Here is a 22450-nt window from a genome sequence, read left to right on the forward strand (position 1 = left end):
TAAAAACCAAATAAACAACTTGTGAGTGGTGTTTTATATAAGAGACTTTGAAACCTGAATGTTCTCTTCATGTCCTCAATCTATCTTCCTGTCACAAGATCTCAAAGTGGAATAGACACAAGGTCAGTTAGAGCCACAGCTGGATGTTTGATAAAGTGTCCTCTTGTTCTGTCTCATCTTCTGTCTGTCTGTCTGCATCTGCCTCCACCCCATGGAGTCATCATAGCAGTTAATAATTGAACATGAGCCTGTAAAAAAATGAAGGGGAGAGGAGGAAAAAAACAGTGCTTCTTTCCAGCTTTCATGGCTTTTCCACATGTGTGTGTGTGTGTGTGTGTGTGTGTTTATTTTTTTGTCTGCTATGACTGGTATGGAAAACTTTAAAATATTTATGTTGACATTTTATATTTTGGCCATGTGACTGGTGCTGCAGATGTATGTTTATATATCTGCAAGTGAAACAGTGAGTGACATGGTGTGTAGAAAGAGAGGAAGCAGGAAGGAAAAGATTAAATGAACGGAGCAAAAAAATGAAAAGCTTTGTTTGGAAAAGGAGACGGCCACTTTGGGTGCTTTTACAAGCTAAATGAGCTTTTTAAAACTAAACACGAACTGCTAAAACTTAAGGATGGGTCTGAAAAACTGTCAGTGTGAGTTTTCAACAAACTGATCGAGTATGTAAAAGAATGTAAAAGAATTATTTTAATTTATTCAGGATACTGTCGTTTGTCTCTGCTCTGATATAAAAATAGATCCAAATTCTCTACATGGCATGGTACCAAGCACAATTGCTTGATGTCCGCATGTTGACACATTGTTGTGGTTGTGTTGTCAGCAGCAACAGCATTGATGCTGATGCATGCGCCTAATGTGCATTTAGAAAAAGGCCTGTATTCAGAGATGATTGCTTGTCTCTTAGCGGTCACACACCCACAGCTCAGGGTTAGTGTAGTCATTTTCTATCTTTTAGTCAGGCTTCTTCTTTCAGTGTCTGTGGCTGTTGCTCATACTACCTATCACCTTTTATCAACGTTAATCAAAAGTGCAATCAACACTTTAAATGATTTTCACCGGGCTTTGTGTTTTTAAAATTAATTTCAAGTCGAGTGGCCCAAAAAGAGCAAATCTCACTCACAACTCCTCTTTTCTTTTCTGTCTTTCTTTTTTTTTTATTTATTTTTTTACCACCTCAAGCCTTGAATGGTGAATGGGTGAATTTTACAGTTCTCTCAGTTAAAATGATTTTTATCACCAACTTAGTTGGCTCAGATTTCTTCCTTGTTCAACTGAAACTAATCAATTTTATTACTAACAAATTATTTACCTTTAGGTGTAACCCCTTTGCACCTAAATTTATTTACAATTATATAGAAACAAAATCTATTCTTCCATTTTTTATACCGCTTAGTCAGTTAAGGGTTGCAGGGATGTGAAGGGTATCCAAGTAATTACCAGGCGAGGGGCGTGATACCCTGGACAGGCCGCCAGTCTATAGTGGGGCCAACACAAGCTAGATAAACACAGTAAAAATTTAAGGAAAAAATATAACAAAAAGATAAACATAGAATAAAATACAATTAAATATTAAATAAATGAATAACAATAAGTAAATAATAATAATATTAATAATAATATTATTATTAATAATAATAATAATAATAATAATAATAATAATAATAATTGATAAATAAATACATAAAAGAAATTATTCACATAAATCTAAACCAAATCAAAAAGCCCATAAGTGGTTTTTAGCAAATTTGCAACAATAAACATCAAGGGATTAAACCTGCTGTATCAAACTTTGGCCTGGACGCCAAAACTGGCCCACAAGAGGGTCAAATCTGGCCCGCCGCCAATCTCACAAAAATGGCACATAACCTTATTTTTATTTTTTTGTTTTATATATAAAAAAGGATATTTTAACTCCCTTTCCCATTTTAACAGGACAACAAACCAGTTACGTATAAAATCAAGTAAAATCAAATCAAATAAAAAAGTTTTATATGCATCTTTCTTCTATCAACTTTGTAAACATTTTACTTTAAGCTGAGAAAGAAAATCATGTTTCTGCTTCACATTTTTTCCGGCCCTGTCCATTCGTCCCACTCTGAAAGTCACCGCCCCTTTAACATGCTTCACATGTTTCATAGACAAACACACACAAACCCACAGCTACAACGAAGCTGACACATAACAAGGTCCAACTGTGCCCATCCCCCACCTGCAGCCCGTCACTCGTCTTGACTGACAGCTGCTGTGAGGCCTGAACTGCCCGGCTCAGCCCGTGGAGAGATTAAAGTCAGCAGGGAAAGAGGATTTAGTCTCCACTTTTTTCACTGTACTTCCTCCCTCCCTCTCGCTCGCTCTCCCTCTCTCTCTCTCTCTCTCTCTCTCACACACACACACACACACACACTGATGCTATCTCCTCTCTCCTGCGTTATTTGTTTCACTTCATCTTCTCTGTCTATGAATAGATGGAGTAAATGTCTAAGGAAAAAGTGAGCATTACTGTATATAATTATTAGTTTATAAACTTAATATATTAACCATACTATTTACTTACATAAAAGCCTGTTTTTTATTTTTTTGTTTCTTTCAATCACACTAATAACTCAATTTATAGCTGAAAACAGCTGGCTTTCGGAAAAAAAAGTGCCAGAGAAACAGAATGAGCTACAAAATCAAGTCTGATGGGAGAACACAGACTTAAATGGAGAAGCTGAAAGGGCACCAATGAATTATTGATTGAAATATTAATAGCTTTAATCCTAAAAGCTGTTGAAGGTTAAATTGGAAACAGGATGAGATAAGATTTGCAAAGAACTGAAACATATCCTCGATGGCAAAAGCAGCTAAAAACCTGAAAAGTAAGAAAAAAAAACTTTTAACAAACAGCAATGGACATAACAGCCGCTTAGCTTCACAATCAGCCTTAATCCTGAAGAGTAAAGAGTGTAAATCCAGCTGCTTGTAGAGCCCCACCTCTGTCATCTCGCCTCCTTTAGTTAGTTTAAGGAACTAACTAAATGTGTTATGGAGTCACATCCATCATTACACATTGTATATTTATACTCTAGACAAACCACAGTTCTATGTCAGGTACTGACATCATTTGAGCTGGCAGGTTTATTTCACTGTATGTATGAATACAACACAGTAGAACAGAGCAACACAAAGTCGTGGCACAAAGCTCCAGAAGGGGAATGGATTAGCACTGTGATGATAAGCCCACAGAAACACAGCACCAATTTGTAGAAGAATCCAACAGCAAGTTATTTCAGGCAACTAAGACAAATCCAGTTAAAGTACACAAATGGAAAATCCCACAGAAGACCCTATTTACAAAAGAGTGTCTTTTGATTCAAAAATAAAACCTTTGAAGTAATGAGAAAACATTGCTGAAGCAAGGTTTTACTATCTTCCAAAAACCCAAACGAAGGAATTTTCACTCTCAGATCTTTAGTACAGTCCTAGCCATCTATAATTAATGACAGTCCTCAATTTCTTCTACATAATTCAGAACATCTTTAAAAATAGTTAACCAGGGCTGTGTAATCAGATTACTTCTCTAAGGTGTTAAAATATTTAACAAAACAAACAAAAACTTAATAGAAACAACATGAGAACTGAGACAAAAGGTGGACACATTTAATGGTACTTCTCTTAAATTTGGTTGCAGAATAAAATAAAAGCCTTTTAGCTAACTAGAAGTACTTCACACTGATTTGCTGGAAGCTTCTGCTTCTCTTCCTTTGCTAGTCAAGTCATTTCACTTAACAGTCTTTTTAAATGGTTTATTTCTGACTTTTCCCTTTTTTATTATTTGGTTGTTGTAGGTTTTTACAGATATTTAGGTTAGAACTTTTTGGTGCAGTTTACTCTAGTTTATGTTTTCCTTTAACCATTATTTTGTAGAGTTGGAAATTAGCTTAATGAGTTGTTTAATTCATGCATTTACCATATTTTTTACTCTACAGCACAAAACCAGCAATACTCTACAAAGATTAAAGATTACTGATGAGGAGATTGTGGGAACCTTTTGCAGTTCTTATCACAGGAACTGTGGCTGATCCTAGTTCATATAAATGGTTTTATGGGGTATTTCATAGCTCCTACTTTGGGGTAAGGGTTTTACCAATATAAAGGGAGCTGTATGTGATGTAATCTCACAGAGATTGGTCCAGACAGCAAAAGTGTAAGTTGATTGGCTGACTTACAAAGTCAACACTGGAACCCAACGTTACATATAACAATTCATTTTTTACACTTGTGTAAAAAATCAGCCAGAATCGGCTGACACAGCATCCCCCAAGTTAACGTAGTTAATTGAGCTATATGCAACAGAGGAATAACAATGCCACCTTTAATTGTCAACCATCTTACTTTTTTGTCCCTTTCATTCACTAATTGTGGCTCTCACACAGTTTGTTCTTGGTTCATAATGTAGCTTACGTCAAGATCTAAAACCAACACAACAGATTATTTTAAGTCAACTTTAAACTTGGTGGATGTTTTGTGTATGTTTTCACTGCTCTTCTCCCTTCACAGTGGGTAGGAAACTTAAAATAATCACTATCTTATTATGTAGTAAAAATCTTCCTTTTTTGGTCAGGTTAACACATAACTGACAGAAATCTCAGGCAGCTATTTTACCCACACCCAACATAAAATGCCTCAATGCTGCAATAAAAAGGCTACTATCAGTCAAGCACCACATTTATTTAAGATAAACAATGTTTTATGAGAGAAATAGGACATCAGGACACTGAGGCAGCACTGAATCTCACAGTCAGGGAAACCAGGTCAGCTTGTCAGTTGTTTAGCTGTGTGTTTCTCACAGGCTTATGAAGGCACTAACCTAAATCTGAAGATTTTTAGAATAGTTTGTGCATTTTATCCGTTTCATTCATGGATTTGGTTTTGCAGAATTGTCCCAGATGTGGTGAGAAATGAGAAAGAGCACAGCATGAAAGGAAATTAGCATTCCTATTTTGGTAATGCTTCTTTTCATTGTATGATTGCGAGTAAATCTGGCTGTGCAGAGCTGAATAGTGAACCCTGGGCTGCCACTGGCTTTCTGAAAAGGGTATAGTTCATGCCTGCACAAATACGTGAAGGAGATGTAACACAGCTGAAAAAGATTTTGACACAGTGAGAACCTTTTGTTCGCATTATTGTATAATTTTTAAAGAACACAGAGTGCTGAGGGTAGGAGAAGCAACATTGTGAGTATGTGAAAATAGGATGGAAAGCATGAGGGGTGTTTAACATCCACCTTCCCCCTCACGTTTTTATGAACCAGATTTGGCCTATTTGCATCCTTTCTATCTTTTCACATGAAAAAAGATGAATAATTGCAGATACACCAACTACAACAAAAATATTAATGGCTTCATAATGATAATCATGGTTGATTATAAACCTTCTTTTTCTGCACATTTAAAGTAAAAGTGATAGAGAATATAGACCCACCATGTGAAGTTTGTGAAGGTTAACACTTTTCATCTGAGAAGCTAAAAACTAAAAACATCACTGGGCGGGTCTAACATTTTATCACATCAAGGCAGAACCATGTTTCATTATTCACTGGCTAGAGCTAAGCCCACATTACTAATGCAACAGCAGGGGAAATGTTCGTCTACTGTATGTGTGAGAGTGTGCATGTTCTTTTATATCTTCTTGTGTGTAAGATACTCACACAGTATGTGTGTTGACAGTTCATATATCACATCAACCTGCTATGTGGTCCAGAAGGTGAGCTTCATGGGCCAATGCGTTGGATTTAAAGGTCTTCACAGGCTGGTGCTTAAGTGGAAAATTTGTAGGGAAATTGTGTGGTAAAATGTCAGAATTCCACACAATTATCTATCCATCCTTTCAGTAACTTTACTCACTTTAAGTTACAGGTTCATTCTGGAAATAGTCTCTGGAAAGGCTGTCAGTCCATCATAGGACCAACATAGTGTCATACACCCACAATGAAGTCATACACATCAACTAACTATGCTTGTCCACCAGGAGAAGACAAACACAGGCAAAGATCCAAACTGACCAGCGGCTTCCAAACTGTGGGCCCGGGATGTCAAACTCCGGTCCTCGAGGGGCCACTGTCCTGCATGTTTTAGCTGTTTCCCTGCTTCAACACACTCAACACACCTGATTCACGTCAAATTAGGAGTTTGACACCCCTGATGTAGGCCTTTTGAGGGGACAGATCTAATTTTAACTCTAGTTTAATCTCATTTTAGTTATTTCTGTATTTATTTAAATTCTTTTATTTGTTTGTTTATAATGTACTTGTACGGGGGTTAGCTTTCTAATACGCCTAACAGGTAAACACTTACTGTTTACCTGTTTGACAAATTATTTTTCTGCTGGTCCTTCTAACAAAGCAGCAAGTCAGAAGTAAAAGTAGAGCTTTAATGCTTAATTCCTTCAGTTTTCCTATCCAGGAGAGTGCCAGGAGGCATCATGCAGTGGCAGCGGTGTATTTGGTCTATTTGTTTATTTTCTATACTGACACCATAAAGTCAATGTTATGACCTTGTATGCACAGCAATAATATATCCTGTACCTCTTTTCTTCACAGCTAAGATCCAAATGGACAAACACTAGCGGCAGCTTGCAGAAATAAAAGAAACCGTCAGAATTCAGTTAATTGCTTTTTCTGTGAAAATTCAGCAAACCTTTATTTTTAAAAAAAATTAATTAATTTTAAAAATGCATATAAGGGAGAAAAACAATGCTTCTCACTCACTCAAAAATTTTCACAACATTCCTTTTTGAGTCATGCCACACAACCTGTGTGTTCTTTCCAGGTGCCACTCCATAAAAATATCAAGATATTACCATACTGTTAGAATATGTCTTCAGCAGAGACACCCCTGCAGCTAAAGGGATAATGTCTGTTTGTGGGATTGAGTGAAATACTTATAAGAAGCGTCTTGCTTGCTGTAGACAGAATGGAAAACGGGATAATTTCTTCCCTTCTTACAAAAACACACATTATTGTTGCTTTTGTAACTAATCATTTTTACAGTTTCATAATTTTGGGATTGAACTGTCAGTCACGACTGATCTACAGCAGGTCACAACCTCACTAATCGAACAACAAAGACACATTCCTTTGTGTACATAAGTGAACAAGAGCTATTGAGAAAGTCTGGACTAAAATTTTTCGCACTTTCTCAAAAAATAGTCGGAAACCATAAAACACAATACTGAAACAGTTATTTAGCTGTATTCTGTTCAGAAATGTAATCTGTATTTTAATGTTTCCAGGTGTTTGTAAGCTAACAGTAACAAAGATGTTGCATCCTTAAGCAAACATGCAAATAATTTCAGCATAGCAGCTTTGTGGCGTATTACATGGCTAGATCATCGCTGACAGAGTAATGGCATTGTCCCTACAGTAACTACATGTGCAAACAGGTATAATAGTCTACAAGTCCCTAGAAGGCTAACTGTGAATAAATGACTCAAAGAAGGTCTTACTGTACACTCTATGCATACACACTTGAGGAATCCAACTCTCTTTACCTTTTGTTTCAAGTGATATCTGTCACAAACACACACACAGTTAGTCTGGCATCACAAAGGTTGCTGTTGAGATGCAGAGGCTGATGATCTACAATTACACACACATAGAGCACAAGAAAACAAGCATATAATCACATCCTCTTGCATTTATGTCTTGTGTAGATGCTTCTTTCCGACCTGGTCAGCGGTATGCAGAGATGTGCAAAAAACTCAATCTATAAAGAGCCAGGAGGCTAAAGTACAATAATTGCACTTGTCACTTATTACATTGTCTGTTCTTAGACAACTTTAGCACACAACAGTGACATATTACTATTGCTGTGTGTCAATTCCTGAAGTTTTTCTGTTTAATTTTATGTACAAGTAGACTAAAGGTTTTCTGATCACAGAAATGTAACCAGCTGTGGAACATGAATCTGCTGACCTATAAACAGTAAGTCTACTGTATATCAAGCTCTGACCTGGGCAGAGAGCATGAGGAGAGCCTGAGGGATTGACTATTCAGACCGTTCACAGGCAACTTTCTGCCTGACTGATAATATACCATGCATTTGCCTGAATACAGATGCACACAAAGACATGGACTTAGGAGTACTCTAGCATGCTTTACCCATAAAAAGGCCAGATTTACTAAAAATGGTAACTCAGTGAGGTTGAAATCCAGAAAAAGTGCAGAAAAGAGTGGCACATTCTGCAAGTGATCTAAATCTGTGCTCACCCATGAACACAGATGTACTTCCATAATGACCAGAGAGATCCAACAACAGCAGCAGAAATAAGAAAAGGTGACAAACCAGTGCCACATTTATAGATTAGACTTGTTTTTTTTATCATGGAACATGAATATCTATGTTAAACAAATATTTAGAATGAGAGCAGGTTGCATCAAATCAGATGGTTATGTCATAATCTTAGTTTATGGTCTTGGTTTTTGGTTTTTATGGTCTTGTTATTAGTTCTGTTTCGGATTTTATTTTTGTAGTTCCTTCCCTTGTGTATTCTGTTATGTTTTCTGTTTCCCGTTCCTTAGTTCACCTGGATTGATTTGTTCATTCACTTCACCTGTTTCTCATTAGTCCTCTGTGTATATATATCCCTCAGTTTAATTTATTTGCGGCCAATCCATTTGTAGTCTTCATGTGTCATGGGCTTTTTGTCATGTCATGTAGTCTTAGGCCTGGTACACACATAACGATTTTTTAAATCTTAGGAGATTTTTTATCTGGTTGAGACCTCACACGTGAAAATAAAAATCAGTTTTGATCTTACTGTGTGTGGTTTGCTGCGAAAATATAATCACATAACAACACACACATAACAATGCTGTCCCACAACTGATCTACAATCTAGTCCTCCGAGCCGGACAAAAGTAGAAACATAGAAGAAGAACCATAGCCACAACCGGCAAAAACAGAAGAAGAAGAATCATAGTAACAATTGGAAAACACAACACACAGCATGGAAGGGGATATATAGGACGAGGGAATGATGGTGGTCTTGGGACAATTATTAACAGAAAAAGCCAGAACTGAAAAAAATACCAGACTGGAGACGGTGTGAACACGGGCTTTATTTACTTCCTTGTTCCCCAGCCAGCTCGCTCTCTGATTGGCTACATTCCGTACAACGTCACCATCCACGCAGTCAGAGTACACGAGTCGTTGGCGTTCCTCAGAAATTGGCTCTGAAATATTGAACATGTTCAATATTCCCAGTTGTCGGCTACGACCCGTTTCATAGCAGATTATCGGGACAAATCGGCTCATAACACACCACAGACCAAATGATGAGTGGACAGGGAAAGCTCATGATTATCAGGCGGAAGAGGCAAAATCGGGACAAAAACAGCCCAAAAATCGTTATGTGTGAACCAGGCCTAACAGTCTTGTTTTTGTAAGGTTACGTTTTTTTTTTTTTTTTTAATTAAAATCTTATTCTGCATTTGTCTGCCTCCTGCCTCACAAGCCTGCATTTGGGTCCACACCTTCCACGCCACACAACCTTGAAAGGTTATGATCAAAAATGGATTGTCCTTGGCTTGTATTCTACTGCGTGTCTCTAAATACATATCAGATTTTCTTCTAAGGGATAGTTACACATCCCTAATTGATCCATACGCAACTGTTCCAGTGTCCAAACCTTTCAGGCACTAACTTATCACGGCACCTCTCCAAGTTATGAAATATATCTGCAGCTTACACCCAGAAGGGGATGTCATGAAGTGGTACCAAACCTTCATGGAGGATTTCATTGCACTAAGTATCTACAGTTTTGCAGAAACATGGCACAAAACCTTAGTAAATCTGGGCCAAACGTACCTACTGTATGCATACGTAAGCAACATGGCTGTATCAGTTTTGCAAAGCTGATATAGTTTTAAGTGAAAAATAATTAAAATCAAGCATAGAACTCACTAGTTGAAAAAAAATGTCAACCCTATATCACCATCCTTTTGAGAAATGTAAATTATATTTTCTGCTTCAGTTAAGTAATTTCACAATCAGTTCCTCTGGTATATCATTTCTGGTTTGACCACAGAAAAGAAAAACTATATCAACTAAAAACTAATAAATTAATTGGTTTTTAATTCAAAGCACAGGGTGCATGTGTTCAAATACCAGCTTTATAATCCAGCCTAGTGATTCTGTCCAGGTTGAACACAATGATTAAGTGTGAATAGAGCAAGCCTGTTTCCTGTCGACAGCTATGCCTGCCGTGACAATATGGCCTCGCTGAATTAAAACATTCCCTATGGAGAGGCAGGACAGACACACAGAGAGAAATCTGCTGTGGAAAATCACTGAGGAAATCTGGGGGAAGATCAATTCATTAGGGAAATTATATCATCAAGGCATTTTCTGAATATCTAAACATTGTGAGCTATGTATTATCGCACCAGTAAAATTACTTTAAAATGATAAAACACCTTGTTTTTCAGATTTCTGACAGGGTGACAAAATGCTGCAGTCACTACATGACTGAGCAAAGAGTTACAAGATCCACCATCTGGCATCCAGTGCAAAAATGCACGATTTAAGATGCCAAGTTTTGCTTTTAACACTTTTGCTGTGACGGGGGATTACGTGCTCCAAAACAATTGTAAGGGGTAAGTTTCCAACATTCAGCCATTTTTGTCTCATTTGAAAAAGGATGAAAAAGCAGATTGTCTCTGTGACACTTCTTGGTTATGTAATCCGAAGCAGACAGATAGAAATATATAGAAAGCAGGCTACAGCTGAGATGCTTGGATTAACCAGAAAAATGGATGGAATGAAAAACAAACATGACAAAGTGGCCAAGTCAGTCAGAAGAGAAGAAAACAAACATCAAACTTTACTTGTTGGCAGTTCTTGATTTTTTTTTTTTTTTATCATGTGGATAATTTTAAAGCATTCCTCATCAAAAAAAAAAGTATAGAAAAATAAATAAATAACAATCCACAAATGGTACCTACAACAGAGACATCTCTTTAAGCTATATGACTTGTCAACTTTGGCTGTGATGACTATAAAGAAGACAAGACAGAGTGATGTGCAGGCAGGTCGACATGACAGCATGGGATGTACAGGAGATGCAAAGCAATCATTTGTGGCCTGCAGGGATAATCACTGCAAAGCCCCACTGTCCCATTCACTGAGGATAAAACCCACTGGATTAATCTGTGGGCCTACAAAATACACACACACACACACACACCTCAAACACTTACATAACACGTGGACCACTCTTCCTCTCAGTATCTTCACTTTCCATCATGCATGTTTTCCCTTTTCTTTCACTCTCTCTTGGCCTTCACAGACTCTTACTCACTTTAGCTCAATCTAACACACAGGCCACCATAAACACACACACACACACACAAAAAAAAAAAAAAAAAGAAAAAACCTTTCCAATGATATCTTTGCTCTGCTGCTGCATTCACGCTTTCAACTGGACACCTGTCAACATGCTGCTCTGCTCTGCACATTTGTTTTTGTTTTTTTTTTTTGACACATTCACATGTATGGCATTGACAGGTTTACATAGTGCTGTATATACAGAAATAGATAACATATACATACTGTGCATGCTTATAACACTAGCATTATTGTTAATTTTGCACATAATACTCCATAAGTACAAACAATAGGTTTGCAGTAAATGTAAACTGCGTGCACACATTAGTAGCAAATATATCTGTCTAAATATGTGTCTAAATGTTCATGGTTTCATCACAGATTATTTTTAAATTGATTTTTTATTTTTATTTTTGATGCTGCAAAGAGGCGCGATTCTACAGAGCACAGCCATTACGGGAATCAGATTACTTCAGCTCAGCCATGTCATCCTGATCAATAAGCGAGGGGATCATATCACAGTTTCAGGCATCTAAGAAATAACAGGCTGAAGGAGCATTAGGATCAAAATACGGAGATGTGTGTGGCTCTGTGCAAAGAGCAAAAGTGATTTAGATGCCTCTTTAGCCGAAAGACTAAAAGAGGTTTTAAAAGAAACTATATTCAGTGACCTGTGATCTGATTACATTTGCCCTTTATGTCTATATAATAATTTTTTTAATGTCTCATAAAATGAAAATGGTTTCAAATGTGTACCGTTTACATTAAAAATTTGTGCGCAATCATTTTCTTAACTTCCTCATCATATCACACATCACTTTATTTGCTGCTTTATTCACATGGAGATCACTGAAGTAGTGCAAAACCTGCAATAATAATCACAGAAAACAATACAGAGCAGCTGCTGCCAGAGGTTAAAGACTACAGCAGATATCTTAAAATGACTGAATTTTTGGGTTTGATCAAATTCATGATTTAGAAACTAAATTAGGTCTAGAGTTTTAGTTCTAAAATAAAAAATCTGTGTGAAAACCCACATTTTGTTGCTATTAAACCGTATTGCCTTTGCAAAGCGACCGGCTGCAGCTGGACTGTTCAGATTACACTGCATACTTGAAGTATTTGGGAAGTCTTATTAAGTCAGAAGGCTAGCCTATATTTCAGCTGGGCCATTGTGTTGTACTCTTTTGAACCTAAATGACTTAAACCAACACTTTTGCTACATTCACTACAACAAATTTAACTCTAAATGCAATTATCATAAATGACCTCTGAAACATTAGAAAAGAAAACATTTAAAGTTTGAATCAGTTAAATAAAACAAACACTGAAATATTTTTACAAACGTTTTACCCCAAATAGTTTGTAAGAATGTGCATTTAAAACAAACTCCACAGATGGGAGGAAGGAAAAAAGATGGGAAATGAATGGAAATGAATGGAAACGTGAGCTCCTGCTCATTTTATTGCTCAAACGTAATAAATGAGCAACAAGAAAATGAAGATTGTAATCACAGTGCTCAGATGAGAGGAAGAGTGTGTTATTTTGTGCATATTGTGTGTGTTTCATAAAAATGAAGCGGGGCTGGGCTGGAGGCTGGTGATAATTTCTCACCTTTTTGTGATGGAGTGATAGAGGAGGGTTGACGAGGGTGGGAGTGATGGTGTGGTGTCATTATGTGCCAGTGACTACAGGAACCATTTTCTCACTGGGAAGGTGATTGCTTGCTTGCTTGGTTTATGTTCATCATAACATTTCAGCTCCAGAGCATCCAGAAAAAAAAGCCTGTTTCTAAAAATTTTACTTATGTCCTGTTGCAGTTTAGATATACACATAATATTCACATACCTTGTTCACTCCTACAAATAACATCAGGCATCCAGACAAAGAAAACATGCACGTGCTGGCCTGCTTAAGAGCCAGCCTGAGATTTGCCCTTACTGACATGAGCAGGTTGTACAGGAGACAGTGTGTGTTTTAACTAGAAAGTCTTTTAAACAAGAACAGCTATTAATGGCACTCATCCCTGAGATGCTAGACTGAACAGTACAGCACTTTATGCAACCACAATTTATTATTTATCTGTCTCAGAATATTATAATTTTACCTTTTATTTATTTATATATATTTCTGTAATTGTCTCCACCGCATGGAAACAAAACAGCTCCAAATTTTGTGCTCTTGCCAACAACTGTAATATTAAGGTATCACGGCTAAAAAATACACTTTCCCCTCCCACAACATACCCACCATAAACTCATAAACACTGACTGAACACCGTGTTCTGAGAAAACAGTACTTTTTTTTTTTTTTTTTTTTTTGCCAAACAGGTTGGCAAAAGTTAGGATTACTTACAATCACAACAACAAACATCATCACTACTCCAGTACCGAAGCCATGGCTGTTCCGTTGTGCCAAACACCAACCTTTATCTTATCCTACCTTATCCACTAAGACGCTCCTAAAAGAAGTGACAATCATTCACCGGGAGATCAGCTAATACCAGGTATTATCATTCACCGCCTCTTTCAGTTTAGCTTTACAGACACATAACATATAAACTTCATCATCAACTAATGAAGGATGTCAGATTCATCTCGCTTATTTAAAACTCTTAGATAAAGTAGCTCCTGCATGGGTTCTTTTGTTTCCAGCAGTACGGTATTCAACAGCCGTTGGTTCAGCGGAGTGATCCGGAGCTGTCCGCGGTGCTGAACCTGATTTTTTTTCTTATCGGACTATTTCAGCGCCTCCTTACAAACAACTACTTTAATCCTGTTATAGTGTAAATTCAAGCAGGTGACTCCAAACAGAAGACACTTCAAAGTTTAATGATTTAAGCAGTTAAATTGGGAAACTACAAATACTGAACTAATATATATATACTGTCTTTATTAAAGTAGCGAACGTGGTAATGAAAATCAGTACAGTTCGTAAATAACGTTTCACTATGGCCAGCCAACATTCCCTAATGATAAACAAGCTTCACAAACTTCAAATCCGCACATGTACGAATTATTCAAACTTTAAATTGCGTTGCTGCTATTGAGTTAGATTTTCTAAAAGAAATGGGAAACTTAATTAAACCTACCTCTTTAACTTTCTTCTTCTCCTTGTTGTCAAGCAGTGTGAATGTGTTTGAGCAGGATGAAAATGTCTGTCCGTTCCACCGCTACGTTTCACGGGACTGTCCCCGGTGGAAACACACCGCCCTCCCCCCAACAACCACCGAAGTAAGCCTCACGAATTTAAATAGACACACTTCCTGTTGAGCTTTGACATAATAAAAGACAGAGAGGAGAATGTTAAAACGTAGACGTTAGCAGCAACGGAACGATTGTGCACAAGAAAACTGCCTTGCAGACACTTAGCTAACGTCAGCCGTAACCTCCATTAATTTCAGTTATACATACAACTATGTAAATTTAGCTGTTCATTTAATACTTCAACGTCCAACTAAACATTTGAATACAGATAAAAAAATGTAATCCTATTCTAAAAGTGGGGAAACGGGTGACACTTAGTGGTGTCGAAAAACTTTCCCTCTTCCACGTCCCCTGAAGTCGACATAACAAACAATAGTTCTGCTCAAGGTGAAAGGATTGTGTACCCAACTGCTATTTTATTATGATTATTAGCATAATGAACAATAGTTGCTCTCATAATGCAGCATGGTGTTAGAACCGTTTTGTATGAGTTTATATGTATGCGTGTTCACTTTTAATGTGATGGTTACGTCGTTTCACTTCCTGTTTTACTGTGTGAAATTTGAAGTTCTTCACAAAATGGCCGCGCCTTCTTACGTCAGACGCAGCGGATAAAAGGTAGGGCAGCTCAGACCTACCCAAAGCCATGTTGTTGCTCAGAGCGGCTTCTGGAAATATTTATTTTCATATTTAATTAGCTAAATTGAGCTGTAAATTAACTTAAGTAATTATTACATTAACTTGAATTTGAAACAAATTATAATAAAATGTTGAGTACAATAAACTAACAAAATAACGCTTAAAGACACCAAAGGACACGCAGTTTTAAAAGTAAATCCCTTTCCTCACAATAGGTAGAAACAAAATCTGGTATACTGAATTAAAATTCACTGTGACAAGGTAGTACAAAGGGAAAGAGGGTTGGCCGACAGCATTCTTCAGTTCCCTCCCATACTCTCCTCTCTACACATTTGACCTTCCTTCCATTTGTCTGAACTGAAACTAACCTGCTGGGACACACACATTGCTATCATCACTTTACAGTTTTCTTTTCTAGCATACAGACCCTGACCCGGATGACTGATACCATTTTAAAGGACGAGCGTTTAGAGAACATGCAGCTTTCCGTGTGCATTTTCACTCACAACCATTTGCACAAGACAAGTAAGATGCCTACTGCAAGAGCACTGATAAAATGCAAATTTTCAAATTATTTGCCATCACACTGCATTTCATTAAACACTGCTCATGGCACAGTGAATAGAGCATGTTCGTATAAAGGACACTAATATCTCCCTCGGTGTAAAAAGGCTTTTCCGCACACATCACACAGTACATGAGCCTGCATGGCTCCCTGTCATTAGGTCTCTGACATCCTCCTCAGTGTGCACAGCTGTTTGCCCCTGAAGTCCTTGACTTTACATCATCAGACGTGTGAATACCGAATACTATCCAAATGACAGAGAAACTGATGAAAGAAAAATGTCACCAACACAAATAAATCATGTTTTAACACATTGTAGTAAATCTTGGTACTCTTGCAAGACATTTACTCAGAGGCTGTTTATTTTACTTGACTGGAACCACCCTGAAATATCTTAGTGTCTTAAAAGCCATAAAAATCTGAAGATATTATCCTTTTACAGTAAAGATTTGAGCCAGTGTGTTTCAGACATAAATTCCAGATTATACGATTTACTGACCTTCAGGGATTTTTCCCCAAATATAAAGACAAACTGAAATGTACAGCAGTAAAAAATATTCTTGGATAATGCTACCTAAATAATAGGTCACAATGTCCTTACTTTTTCCATTGACTCTGGAAAGATCACATTAAAGAGTTGTAGATGAATGGAACAGGGAAATGAAAGGGTTAATGAGTAGCATTGATGTTCAGATAATCTCTACTGCTCTGCTCCATCTAAATCAGCTCCTTATGCCAATCACACTTTTCAGTTTAGTGCATTCATTATGTTGATTGCTCATCACTGTTGTAGATTCTCTTCTCTTTTATTTTACTCCTTACCTCTCAAATGTCTCCATCATCTTCTCCATGGAAACATTTTATTTCCACATCAGAACAGCCAGTGAGTTTAGCAGATCCAATCTTGCATGATATATGGGCCTTTTCTACGTGCACTTAACGGCTCGGTGAATAAACTATTAAAAGGAGCACCCTCTAATCACATTTTCCCTGGAAGACAGCAACACTTATCTTTTTGTGGTGCACATTTTAAATATGTCCTTATCTATTTTTGGGTGCATCATCATCACACTTTGTTTTGCCTGTTTTTTTTTTTTTTTACACGAGCGTGTAATGATGTGTTATATTTTCCATGTGCAATCATCTAAAATGTGATAGTCCCAAAGGGAGAGCACAGAGAAGAAACACCAGCCAGAGAGGATCGTGGTCTCATATTTGCCTGAACATGACATCGATCCAGGTAATGGAGTCACTTTGCTTTTAGCTCCACATTTCTCCTTTATTATGCCAACAGTACCACAGCAACAGATGTACAGCGCTTGTGTGGGTGGATGACTCGTCATTCGGGAGGACAGCAGAAGATGAGGACCACAATAGGACACAGGAAAAGGCAGGTTAGGTTACATAAGTTTTTGTGCATGCACTGCAGAAAGCGACTGGTAAAAAGGGCAATGAATATATGAAATAACTTGGCTGAGGATCAGAGGGTTTCTCAGGAGCGCATGCTTCATTATGTGAAGCCAAAGAGCTCGACTGGCCTGACATACTGACACCTACAAAGGCAAATCAATGCCAGAACTACAGCAGATAATGTCTGCTACAACGCTGTGGTCATAATAACAGCAATCCCAATAAAGCCATTAACTTGTGAAATGCACAGAGAGCACATGGAAAGGAAGAGTGCAGGAGGCATTAGGGATGGGAGGGAGGAAAAGTAGGCTAACACCTGAAAGAACTTCCATTCATATCCCATTATAATCCACTCTTATACCTCTGAGTATTTAAATGCTAAATTTCACCTTGAATAATCACGAAATTTGATGAAAGGAGTAAATTCACTCAAACATCCAACCATATTTACTGCCACACACCAAACACTCTAAACAAATAGTGAATTACAACTGTACAACATACAAACATCAGTTCAACATGACAGCTTTTCCTCAGGCAACGATGGAAAGTTGACTTCAAGTCTTAAATCTCAACAAGTGCATTAGCAAAAATGTGGCTTTTCTGGTTTAGGTAACTTTTACACAGAAAAACATTATTTTAATGCTTTTAATAAAGGGAAAAAAAATCTTTTTTTAATTTACGAGAAGTTGCTCCAAAACATCAAATCTCTTCAACAACAAAAGCGCTGACCAGATCCTGACATCTTCAAATACATGAAGCGGTCTGTGTGGATAAACTAGTCCTCAGTTCCTTTAGAGTGGATCACATTTGTCACATAAATGCTGCTCCATCCATGATGTAACACTTCACGTGCTGTCCCGTGAGACTCCAGTGTCTGGCTTCTGTTGGGGAGTTAATGTAACAACGTCCTATGCCTACCACTGACACAAAACATACATTAAACACATACATGTTTATTTTAAATAATAATTATTCAGTGCTCAGTTAAAGAAACCACACTAGATATATGTTTAAACTTCATAGATGACTCCACAATCAATGTGATGCGTCTGCTACAAGAAAAGAGAAAGATTACTCCAAATTTCACAAAAACTTTGCTTTTAAAAGTGCTTACATGTGAGAGGGAGACTTGCAGTTAATTTAAGTCTAATACTGTTAGTAAATGGACAGAGTGGGGCACTTTTGACACATACTCCCACATGAGTTTTTGCCCAGAGGGTTTAAAATGTTACCAAAGGAGCAGTCTGTCAATCATTTGACCCACTGAACATCTGCACAGGTCACCACAGGTGTGGTTCTTTATTTTGTAATGAGGCACAGAGCTCCTGCACAGGATCCACTGGTCACTGTCTGGTGATGGACAACAGTATCTGCCACCCTCATGGGTGGAGGTGGACAGTGAGAGGAAAATTATGTCAACCCTGGAGGTCAAAGGTTCGGAGGCAGTGGCTTGAGCAGCAATAAGCCACAAAACTCACCATCGTTCTGAGGAGAAAAAAAAATCAATATCAGAAGAAAAGTATGCTCGGCTAAGAGCATTTACCATGAGTGTGAAGGGTTGGCGTCTAAACAAAAACAGCTAAAAGGCCTGACCTGCGGTGAACTCCTGCCAACGCAGTGTCACGGAGGGGGAAAAGTTTGGGGTAGATGATGGTAAACATGGCTTGGCTGCAACGGTGACAGTGACCTAGAGGAAACTGTAGCAGGTCCAGCAAACTCTTTGGAAGGCTGATGGGAGGCACCAAGTTGAGCTCTAAATATGTAACATAGCAGAAAATAAGTAAAAGATTTCCACTAATTGGATTCTTAGCCAATTTACCTTTCCAATTTTTTTGTAACAGATGGTATCCTCACCTACTGGTCGGTGGTGGTAGATGCGGTGTAAAGTCCTCATAGCTAGCTCTTCCAGGGGAACTACATTATCTGTCTCTGAACCAATCACCTTCACTTCAGATGGCAGCCCAACCAGGGCTTCGCTCAACACCTCACCCAGCGCCTCACCCATATCACCCTCCAGGGCTTGAGTTGATACGCCACACCTGTACAGACCAAACAAACACAACACACACAGCTGTGGTTGCGGGTTTGGCTTTACATATGTTATAGGAAAGAAAGCAAACGTGCATTTAAGAATAAAAAACGCTTTTTCAGGTGACCTGAAAGATGTATATCTCCAATTAAAAACAACTATACACATGACTGTTGGTGCAATTAAATGCTTGTGAATAAGAAACCAATGAGTGTCTCTATAATAATATCTTCTTCAATCAATATCTTAGCTGTGTTAAATGTATTACCCGCTGCATCCGATGACTTTATTATACAAGTAGGAGGGGAGACCTTTGAGGTCCACATTGTTATCCACAAACACAAACTGCAGCTCCCGTGATCTGCCCAGATCTGAAACACACACAAGCACACATATCATTTAATGGTGCACCATTTACTGAATCTACAACACTGCAGAAGACTGCAGATAAGGGAATGTAGTGACCGAGTGGTAGGAAAGTCAGCCGGTTTGCAGCCATGGAGAGCTGGTTGAGGCGGTGCAGCCAGCAGAGCTGTCTGGGAAGGTGGCTTAGTAGGTTGTGGTCCACTGTAAGATTCTGGAGGGAGAGACAGCGGTGCAGCCGATCTGGAAGAGACATCAGCTGGTTCACGGCCACATCGAGAGTCTCCAAGTCCTGCAGATCTCCAATCTCTGCAGGTGTCAGACATGCACAAAAAAGATGGAAACCGGTCATACGGATCATTAATCGTATAATCATTGATCTTAAATTGTTTTTTATTTTTATTTAAGGAGCTCATTTGATGCAATCCTTTTAGTTTAAATCCTTAAATTTAATAAAAGAAAAAAGAAAAAAAGAAAAAAAACTTTGAAAGCAAATATAAACTGATATTTAGCCAAAATCTTGTATGTCTCTCCTTGTCACTTATACTTTCATATGATCAAACTGGATTTGATGGATATGGAAAAACAATGATAAATTAAATACCATAACAAAAATATGAAAAGGCACCAGATTTCTAGTATGGCTTCAATAAATAATGGTTAATGTCCTAAAGTTTTCATTATAGACTAAATCACCCGAGGCTGAAAACTGCTAAATATAACAGAACATCAAAATGTGAGGTCAGACTTAGTTGATCTTTAAGATCATATAAAACTAAAAACAACAATTTTATATAAAAGTTATGATCATAAATGTTTTTCATGTGCATATTGTTGACTGCCATACAGCAAAGGCTACTGTCCACGGTCACTGAAGAGCTCTGCCACCCTCTGCTGGCTGATAAAATTCTTCAACCTTGACTTGTGGCTGTCTCTTCTAAAAAAAACAACAGCAACTAGCAAGTATGCCAAACAGAGCTTCCTAACAGTGGAAAATATAACTACAAATAACAGATGACAATGTTATTGGATAATGTCATGCAGTGTATATGAGCTGTATGGCATAACAAATATGCACCCAAACATGGTGCTAGTGTATGTTGAAAGGTATTTTATGCAAGACATAATGAAACAACTTAAAGAATATTTTATTTAAAATGAAAAATGCTTCTGGTTGTATAGACAAGACAATTTGGCAGCTGCCTTCTTTTACCTGGAGGAAGGCATTTAAGCTGGTTATTGGATAGCCTCAGGTGCCGTAAAGACCTCAAGCGGCCAATCTCTGGACAAAGGAGCTGGAGGGCATTATTGCTGAGGTCCAGCGACTGCAGTCTGGCCAGGTTTCCAATAGCTGGGTATCAAATAAGCAGCACTCTTAAAATTCCAATAAATCAAATAAACAAAGCTCACCTCTGACGAGCAATGGTGCAGTTTTAAGGCACCACATGTTACTTACCTTCAGGAATAATGACTAAGTTGTTTGAGTGCAAGTACCTTAAACGGAGGAAAACAATGTTATTTGAATAGGCAAAACCAAGGTTCAGATCACACGGCTTAGCAGAATACTTACAGCTCAATAAGATTTGGAAGCTTCTGGGCAAGATTGTCAGGCTGATAAAGAAAGTCAAAAGCAGAAACATTTAGGTATCTTAAACGATAAACACTGAGTTTAGCACTGAAGGTTAAGGAAGACAACATATGCTGATACCAGTGTAGTGAGTGAGTTTCTCTTCATGTACAATCTCTCCAAAAACTGCAGTCCTTCATCTTTCAGCAGCTCTACTGGGAAAATATTCAGGTTTTTGTAGTTCAGAAACAGGTTTTTGTGGCGCTCCTGTTTGGCCATAAATATAGTCTCATGTAGTTCGGTTGCCATTTCCGAGGAGAGCTCTCCTCCCAGGTGGAGGAGACTTGACAAAGCCTGGTTACTTTATGGCATTACTGTTTCTTGAAAGACAGACAAACGATCAAAGCATTACACGACCGCACTGCATAGTCAGTATTTTAAACAAATAGCACCACATACAGCATCTTATGCTACTGCAGCATCTTTCGTCTATAAAATCTGGACAACTGTCAGTGACATACAGTAGCATTGGAAATGGAATAATAAAATACCTACATAGCTTTAACTTGTGTTTATGACTCGCTGACAGTTTTCTGCTGGGAGCGAGTTTATATAACGGTCTGCATTCTGACAGAGTTAATAAGTTTACTTTTCCCCGCACAATATCTTTGCTAATAAACAAAAGCCCGCCGCGTATTTTTAAATCAAAATTTTCTGGTGATTCTGACACTTATACCGCAGAGAAGCAGCCTTGTTACAAACACAGCATACAACAAAAGTCTGTTTTGATGCTGGCTTCAGCTAGCTAACATTTTATAAACATGTCAGAGCTGTAAGCAGCATTAGCATGTCAGCTAGTTGGTTCTTCTTAGAACATTATATTTAATAAAAACAAGCTATTTACCTTAGTCCTATAGGACCATTGCAATGCACTACGAGTCCTGCATATCTTTAAGAACTGACAAGTGTGAAATATGAAAGCGAAAAGGCAAAACAGCTACGCAAAAAAAATATTGCTGGTTGCAGCACTCATCAGTCGTAAACAGCGACGTCAGAGCCGTTTTCCGGTGAAAGTCGATGCGTAAGCTCTTCTTCGCTGGCCAAATTCAGGGCAGCGGTAGCACGCTGGCGTTTTGCTGCCACCAACTGGTACTTTGTTAAACTGCATTAATAAAAGAAATTAAATCTGTTGCAGTTAATAACAGAGGTTTGTTATTTTAGCAAGGTACTTTGATCTTGTGTAAGACTCTGCGTATTTACTTCATAATATCTACCTGATAACATGCT

General features: G+C 37.9%; 2 protein-coding genes across 5 annotated transcripts in view; both read right to left on the reverse strand.

The window, feature by feature from the left end:
* The window catches only part of LOC121643619 (synaptosomal-associated protein 25-A-like), a 41038-nt gene extending 26454 nt beyond the window's left edge, over positions 1-14584 (reverse strand). The window contains exons 1-3 of one of the 4 annotated variants that reach the window (XM_041991142.1): positions 14473-14575; positions 7546-7633; positions 6581-6627 (exon numbers count right to left, since the gene is read on the reverse strand). The gene's annotated coding sequence lies outside the window, so the exon portion shown is untranslated. Of the gene's footprint in view, positions 1-6580; positions 6628-7545; positions 7634-14143; positions 14146-14472 lie in introns of all 4 variants that reach the window. The other 3 variants (XM_041991135.1, XM_041991150.1, XM_041991125.1) reach the window with 3 other exon arrangements.
* Positions 14585-18137: 3553 nt separating this feature from the next.
* lrrc28 (leucine rich repeat containing 28) lies at positions 18138-22217 on the reverse strand. Its single transcript, XM_041992238.1, has 10 exons — positions 22068-22217; positions 21305-21543; positions 21167-21207; positions 21053-21090; positions 20810-20947; positions 19699-19905; positions 19502-19604; positions 19059-19243; positions 18798-18957; positions 18138-18689 (listed from the first exon to the last, which is right to left on the reverse strand). The coding sequence occupies exons 2-10, from the start codon at positions 21470-21472 to the stop codon at positions 18620-18622; spliced, it is 1110 nt and encodes a 369-aa protein (XP_041848172.1). The 5' UTR covers positions 21473-21543; positions 22068-22217; the 3' UTR covers positions 18138-18619.
* Positions 22218-22450: the final 233 nt, after the last annotated feature.

Source organism: Melanotaenia boesemani, chromosome 1 (genome assembly GCF_017639745.1).
Source record: "Melanotaenia boesemani isolate fMelBoe1 chromosome 1, fMelBoe1.pri, whole genome shotgun sequence".
Taxonomy (NCBI): domain Eukaryota; kingdom Metazoa; phylum Chordata; class Actinopteri; order Atheriniformes; family Melanotaeniidae; genus Melanotaenia; species Melanotaenia boesemani.